The sequence below is a fragment of the Conger conger genome, chromosome 3 (assembly GCF_963514075.1).
Source record: "Conger conger chromosome 3, fConCon1.1, whole genome shotgun sequence".
In the NCBI taxonomy this organism is placed as follows: Eukaryota; Metazoa; Chordata; class Actinopteri; order Anguilliformes; family Congridae; genus Conger; species Conger conger.
This window is the reverse complement of record NC_083762.1, coordinates 1,692,237-1,700,558: the sequence shown is the minus strand read 5'-3', so window position 1 is coordinate 1,700,558 and position 8,322 is coordinate 1,692,237. Positions and strand designations below refer to the sequence as shown.

At 43.4% G+C, this 8,322-nt stretch overlaps 1 protein-coding gene across 1 annotated transcript in view; it reads left to right on the top strand.

The window, feature by feature from the left end:
- Positions 1–7,943, top strand: part of LOC133125248 (disintegrin and metalloproteinase domain-containing protein 19-like) — a 36,735-nt gene extending 28,792 nt beyond the window's left edge. Inside the window, 6 exon segments of the mRNA XM_061237017.1 lie at positions 633–741; positions 2,777–2,906; positions 3,439–3,523; positions 4,168–4,392; positions 5,205–5,317; positions 5,832–7,943. Coding sequence (XP_061093001.1) covers positions 633–741; positions 2,777–2,906; positions 3,439–3,523; positions 4,168–4,392; positions 5,205–5,317; positions 5,832–5,862 — 693 coding nt within the window. The 3' untranslated portion in view covers positions 5,863–7,943.
- The last annotated feature ends 379 nt before the right edge of the window (positions 7,944–8,322 follow it).

The window sequence follows — 8,322 nt, the reverse complement described above, 5'->3', positions numbered from 1 at the left end:
TTAGTATGCTGACACACACACACTCACTCAGTCACTCTAATGCAGCATGCTGACGCACACACACACACACACACACACTCAGTCACTCTAATGCAGCATGCTGACACACACACACACACACACTGACACACATAAACTAAACACATACACACTCAGTCACTCTGGTTTAGTATGCTGACACACACACACACGCACGCATAAACACACACACTCAGTCACTCTGGTTTAGTATGCTGACACACACACACACGCACGCATAAACACACACACTCAGTCACTCTGGTTTAGTATGCTGACACACACACACACACACACACACGCACGCATAAACACACACACTCAGTCACTCTGGTTTAGTATGCTGACACACAGACACACACTCACACTCTCACACACACACATATACACACACAGTCATGCTGATGCAGCATGCTGACTCACACACACACACACACACACACACACTCAGGTTTTTGCAGAACTGCATCAGTTAGAAAGCTGAAGCTGAAGCCAAGTGCTTTTAAGAGTTCCAATATTCCATTATTCAGCAGAGAAAAGCGAGAGGGACTTTCTCTTGAGTGGAAATGTGATGACATCATTCTCCTCTTCCTCCTCACCCTCCTCTTCCTCAGCTGTGCAACAACAATCAGCACTGCCACTGTGACGCGGGCTGGGCCCCGCCCTCTTGCAGCCAGGTGGGCACAGGTGGCAGTGTGGACAGCGGACCAGTACCTGCGCAGAGTAAGACCCCGCGTGTCACTTCCTGTCTGTGTGGCGCTGGGAAATGGAGTCACATTCCCGCCTTATTCGTCAGCCATTTTGTGCAACAATCTTTACGAGGCTGCGTTCAAAAACACATACGAGCGCACTTGTTTTTGCTCGCATCCAGTCTTTCCGCATTGACTGTTCACATTCATGTTAGTAGGTGATTGATATGTGACGTAAGTGTGGACAGATCTCTGCCCGGAATGTGCGCATTATCAACAACAGAAAACCTAATATTTATAAGACAGTTCGTCGCGGAAACAACATTGACACACTGAGTTTGACGAGGGCGGTCTGCTCCTGTGCAGGTGTGATGTTAAAAAAAACCCACCTGAATTCTGCCAGTTCTCACAGCGGTCACAGGACCACAGGTTCTGTATCTGATCGCGGACTGTGTTACGGAAGACCCAAATCTGACATAAAAACCGCTCAGCGAAAATCATATATACCGTATGTCACACTTCAGTCTGTAATCTGAACATGTCCTTAGTTTTCTCTGGTGGCTCAGAACCTTTAATACAGGATTAAATCACCTTTCTACCACCTGGCCTTCCCCTGTTACCTGAGTTAAACACTCATGTTTGTCTTCCATCTTCCCCTTTCCCTGTGTTTTTTGAGATTGTAAAGATAGAATTCTGTCTTTTTAGTTTTTATTTTAATTGTTGTTGCTGTTGTTATTGTTGTAATAAGAGACAGCAGGTATCTGACACATTAAACAGGTCAGACACATTATCACAATATCTGACTCATTATCACAGTATCTGACACATTATCACAGTATCTGACACATTATCACAGTATCTGACACATTATCACAGTATCTGACACATTATCACAATATCTGACACATTATCACAGTATCTGACACATTATCACAGTATCTGACACATTATCACAATATCTGACACATTATCACAATATCTGACACATTACCACAGTATCTGACACATTAAACAGGTCAGACACATTATCACAATATCTGACACATTATCACAGTATCTGACACATTATCACAGTATCTGACACATTATCACAGTATCTGACTCATTATCACAATATCTGACACATTATCACAGTATCTGACACATTATCACAATATCTGACACATTATCACAGTATCTGACACATTATCACAGTATCTGACACATTATCACAATATCTGACACATTATCACAATATCTGACACAATTACCACAGTATCTGACACATTATCACAGTATCTGACACATTATCACAGTATCTGACACATTATCACAATATCTGACACATTATCACAGTATCTGACACATTATCACAGTATCTGACACATTACCACAGTATCTGACACATTACCACAGTATCTGACACATTATCACAATATCTGACACATTATCACAGTATCTGACACATTACCACAATATCTGACACATTATCACAGTATCTGACACATTATCACAGTATCTGACACATTATCACAATATCTGACACATTATCACAGTATCTGACACATTATCACAATATCTGACACATTATCACAATATCTGACACATTATCACAATATCTGACACATTATCACAGTATCTGACACATTATCACAGTATCTGACACATTATCACAGTATCTGACACATTACCACAGTATCTGACACATTATCACAATATCTAACACGTTAAACAGACACATTATCACAGTATCTGACACATTATCACAGTATCTGACACATTATCACAGTATCTGACACATTATCACAGTATCTGACACATTACCACAGTATCTGACACATTATCACAATATCTAACACGTTAAACAGACACATTATCACAGTATCTGACACATTATCACAGTATCTGACACATTATCACAGTATCTGACACATTATCACAATATCTGACACATTATCACAGTATCTGACACATTATCACAGTATCTGACACATTATCACAATATCTGACACATTATCACAGTATCTGACACATTAAACAGGTCAGAAGTGTGTATCCACCCTGAGCCCTGTTTGTGCTTCCTCTTGCAGGCAGTCTACTTCCTGTTCTGTTGCTCCTCCCCCTGCTCCTCCTCCTGGGATTGGCTGCTGTGGCTCTGTGGTGTTGTCATAAGCACAGGTCCCGCCCCCAGAAGAGCCCCGCCCCTCCTCCACCACCCATGTGCGTCAGTCCAGCGTTTCTCTGCGTTAACCCTTTATGAACCCAGCTTCACTTTACAGCCCGTTAATTACTGTTAAACACGCAGCAACCTGTGTTATTGTTGATTTCAGAGGTAACTACCATGAAGCAAAGTCAGTAAGTACCATGAAACGAACTGGTTATGTACTATAAAAATATGCTTTATAGTGCATTACATTATATTACATTACATTAGTAATTTGGGAGACACTCTTCTCCAGAGCCACGTACAATGAAGTGCAAATCAGAACCGGGGACAAGTGTGCTGAAAACCCTAGAGGGAAGTACGCTTCCAAGTGCTAGAGTAAACTTGAACCCCTCTAGAATAGTACTTACCTCTGAAATCAAAATAGTTAACTAACAATTATGCATGTAGCTGCGTGTGTATTCACCCAGTAAATACGAGGTCATTAACGGCCTGTGAAATAGAATGTTACGGTTAATTCCCTCAAACCGGATGAAAGCGTTTCTCTCCGGGACCATTCTGACTCCAGTTCCTTCTCTTCACATGTAGCTCCGCCCCCGTCAGTGCCAAAACCCCGCCCGCCGGCCACGCTAACCCCGCCTTCCAGCTGAAGAGACAGGACTCTGATAGGCTGGTAAGGGCGATGCTATTTATCTAATACTTCCTGGTTATTTGATAAAAAGTTGAATGTTCAGTGTAAAATCAGCTGGTGAAGGACACTGAGACTTTAGTGCACAGTTATTCAGCTAAAGTGTCAGTGTTGTGAGGAAGTTTTTTTTTTCCCCACACAGAGACTGGTCACTGTGTGGAATAGCTTGCCAGGTTAGATACTAGAAACACAGGCTAGATACTATTTTTTTGCTTTTAGGCAAACTAAGCAGTAGGTACACTTTAGTAGTAGGTCAGCATTGCTGGACTGAATGGCCTGTTCGTCATTATGTTATGTTAACACTGAAGATGTTAATGTGTACAAGATAAGAACTGTCTCCCTGTGCTTCCCCTCCCTCTCTCTCTCTTTCTCCCCCCACCCCTCTCCCCCTCTCTCACCCCCTCTCCCTCTCTCTGTCTCTCTCTCCCTCTCCCCCACCCCTCTCTCCCTCCCTCTCCCTTCTCTCCCTCTCTCACCCCCTCTTTCCCACTCTCTGTCTCCACTGTCTCCCTCTCCCCTTTCTCTCCCCCTCTACCCCCCCCTCCCTCTCTCACCCCCTCTTTCCCTCTCTCTGTCTCCACTGTCTCCCTCTCCCTCTCTCTCTCCCCCCCCCCCTCTCTCTCTCCCAGGCGGGGGCGAGGCAGAGCCCAGGTGGCCCCCCCAGGAGCAGGCAGTTGATCGTGCGCCCCACGGTGAAGCCCCCCCCCGTCCCTGCGTACGTTGCAGCTCAGCAGAGCCCCCCGCCACCCCACCCGCCCCCCACCCCCAAACCCTCGCCCCTCATCGCCGGGAAACCGCGCCCAGCCCCCCCCAGCCGACCCCCACCCCCCTGCCCCCAGGCCAAACACAGCCAGGTAAGAGGGAGAGGTGCATGTTCTACACACTCTCAGACGTAAAGGTACAGAAGTGGCTAAAAAGGTACAAATGCTTGTCCCTGCGGCAGTACCCGATAGGTACAAAAAATTCTACCTCCAGCCAGCACTATATTAATTTTTACATTTTTGCTTGGAAAAATGTACTTATTTGGACCCAATCAGAGCATTACATTTGGGAAATTTGATCCTTGAACAACAAAAATGTTCCTCCACTGTCACTTTATGTCTGAGAGTGTGTGTGGTTTTCCGTGTTTCTGTATTTAAAGTATATCTGTTGCTTTGGCAGCTTTGCTGTAGTTGACTGCCAATAAAGCTTAACTGAAATTGAAATTGAAGACAGAGAGAGAGAGAGATAGATGTCCACAGGTTGATTTATGCATTGCATTCTGAAAAGATACTTCCACAAATGATGTACTCGTGTGTCCAAGAGCCTCTTTGCTCCTAACTGATCCCAGGAGCTTTTAACAAACTGGAACATATTTGTTTAGAACAGCATTTCCTGTGTATTTTGCTAGTTTCTGGATGTGATGCTCTGACTTATGGTAGAACCTATGCACTTGTAAGTCGCTTTGGATTAAAAGCGTCTGCCAAATGACTAAAATGTAAAATGTAATGTAAATATTTAAAGATGGCGGACCTCAAAGGATCATCTGAGAACTGAGGAGGATGGATAAAATAAGCGGCTGGAATGAACTCAATTTCTCTGTGTCGGAGTCCTCCAGGTTTACCACAGAGTTCCCTTCGCCCCCCAGATCGTTTACCTCCATGCTGTGCTCTTCTCTGACCTGCAGGAACCACAGAGTAAGAGCACTCCTCAGGGACCCACAGGACCGGCTCACAGCAGCCCTCTGCTGAGCCAGAAGAAACCACTGCTGCCCCCTACTGGACATACTCAGAACGCCAGGTAATCTCAGTCACAGCACACAGAACTGGAGCTAGCATCGATGGAACGCCAGGTAATCTCAGTCACAGCACACAGAACTGGAGCTAGCATCGATAGCCGTTAGCATCAGCACCACTCTCACTTTCACAGTCCAGAGAAGGAGAGTGAGTTTCGGATGAGACATTAAACTGAGGTCCTGACTCACTGTGGTCATTAAAGATCCCACAACACTCTTCACAAAGAGCAGGGGGTTCCCCGGTGTCCTGGCTAAATTCCCAACCATGGCTCACTCAACCTGCCACCTAATCATCCCAATTCAACTGGCAAAAAACATTGCTCTCTCTCTCTCCACCTCACCTGATGGTGGGTGCTAGAGGCGAGATTCCCCCTCATCACTGTAAAGCATGTGAGAAATGCCCCATAGTAATGCCAGGAATTATTATTATCATTATTATCAGTTAAAAAATAAACAAACATGACGGCTTCTTTACTGTCTTCTTCTGTCAACCCGCCCTGTCTTCTTCTTCTGTTTCAGGTTTCAGAGAGAAGTCAGAGGGGCAAGCTGAGCACCAGCCTCCAGCCCCGTGGAATCATGGGTACTGACCTTTGTGCACAGGTCATTCGGGCAGAGAAAGGTGACATCATCTCAGACCAACATGAGAGAGACTCCCTCACCTAATGCTCTGTCTTATCTACTTGAATTCAGAAGTGGGTGTACACTTGTATTATTTAATTCTTGAATCCTAAGATCTGTGGATTCTTCACGAGTTTCCCGTCTCAGTTAGTCACCTGTTGGCACTATGTGTGTCCTGAAGCTTGTTCTGAAGGTGTAAAGAAGGAAGAGCTCTCTATATTCTGGTACTGTGTTTTTAAAGCATGAGTCTATAAATGTCTTATATTAAGAAAATGCCATGCGTAGAAATATGACTGCACGACTTACTATTGGGTGTGAATAGTAGGAACCCAGCAAAAGGAAAATGTTACTGAAACGTTTAGTCAATGCCACAACGTTGTGAGAACGTTTTGGTAGACCTCCCTCGTGTAGATTTATGCAGAAAAGTGTGAATGCAGAGTCCCCATGCATGCAGTATACTTCTGTCTGAGACGAGAAGCAGGATATCTCTCCCTAACAAGCAATACCTTGCTGGCTTTTAAGTAGAATGGAAAGTTGTTTGTGAATTTATCTCGCGTACGTTTTTATTGATGTTTATTTTGACAGCCATGTCTCTGGACAGCTGCGCTGCCCATCCAATCAAATCCAGCTCTGACCAGTGCGATCGTCTCGGCGCAGGATCGATTGCGGTGCTAAAACTCTCGTTTTTATGCGTTGTTCGTTCCAGGTGTAACAAGACCAGAACATATTGCTTGAACTTACCATTTCTGTCCAGAAGCGGGCGCCATATATGCACTGACGAGAGATAGCACCTGCCTGCTCACTTTAAAATGAGGATCGTTTCAGAGTCATTTTACCCTTCTTTCGCATAATGGTTTTTCGTGGGGATCATTTTAAATTCCCAAACCCAGGTTTAAGATTTCCACGATTAACTAGCTTCTAACATTCTGCTCCTCTGTGCCATTCACACGATTGCCATTCAAACCGGAACCAAAGTGTCATTCTATAATCTGATTTACAGTAACCCAAACTCTGCGCCTGTAAAACATAGTTGTAAAACCAATTCATTACATTAATGGCAATTCTTCCTCATTATATAAATGCAACTGTGCCGGTAAGCAAGCAAAACAAAACTGGTCTATAGAAACTGATTTATCAAACCAGTTTACGGTTTTACTGCCACTTTAGTTTAATTTATGCAATATAAGTGCACATATTAAATGGTAGATATTATTAGTTACTGGAATGGGTAGAAACAAACAGGTTAGCTGGGCCTCAAGAGCTAGCAGCTCAAAGCCGTTGTGCCAAACGACCGCGAAGGTTAGTCCCAGTTTTCATTTGTGCATTCACTCATTTTCGGACGCCGTGGTTTTTCCTTTTTAATTTAAAATGTTTGTCTGTATGTCTTTCGGTGCATATTAACGGGTCAGATTTTTTGCCGTGCACTTTTGACAAGAACAGGAAAGGGACAGCAGCTTCTCTGCGTAGCAACAGGGTTATGAAAAGCAGGTTCATAATCACCGATCTGCGATCAGCAGGTTCCGATTCTTGCGCACTCAGAAAGAGAATGCCCATTGAATTCTTTCTTTAGTAAAACATTCATATTTTCCGTCGTTGATAATGTGAAATAGACATGTTCTTATTCTATGCAAGAGACATGCTCTAATATTTGTGTTATTACTATGTATATATAAATGAACCATGATAGATTATGTATGTATACACTGTAATTATTGAGCAAAGTAATCTAATATTTGTGTTAACATACAGTATATGTCAATACTTTTGTGATCAGTTATATGTGGAGGTTAATGCTACTAGCTGGATGAGGAGTTCTGGAATCTGATGCTCGGGAAATGGCTGATATTTTACTAACACGATAATCATGTTTTTATGATTGTTTGTGCTGTATGTGCAGGACTGCATCGTGCAGAACAACGTTGTTTAAACCGTGAGCTCCGGACCTATGCAAAAACAGCCTGTCTGGTGCCTCGTGCCTTCTGTATTTAAATAAGAATAAACTTTCAAAGTCAATGTTTTTCCTTCTTTTGCCCTCTGTCGACACCTGACTACACCGAAATTAGTGAGCATACATTACTATTATTTTCATACGAAAAATACATTACATCCTCTGTGCTAAATCACAAGCATATTTGATAATGCTGATATTTTGCAAATACATTTGCTTGCTAGTGAGCTATTTAAATTCTGTATCTGACTCTACCGGATTCTAGAGAGGAAAAATGAAAAAAGCATTTTGCGTACAGACTGACTCAATGGCCAATGAGACGGATTGGGACTTTATAGCTGTGCAAGGGTATATTACTTTAGACAGAGTGTGTGTGTGTGGTTGTGTGTGTGGTTGTGGTTGTGTGTGTGTGTGAGTGTGTGTGTGTGTGGTTGTGTTAAAATA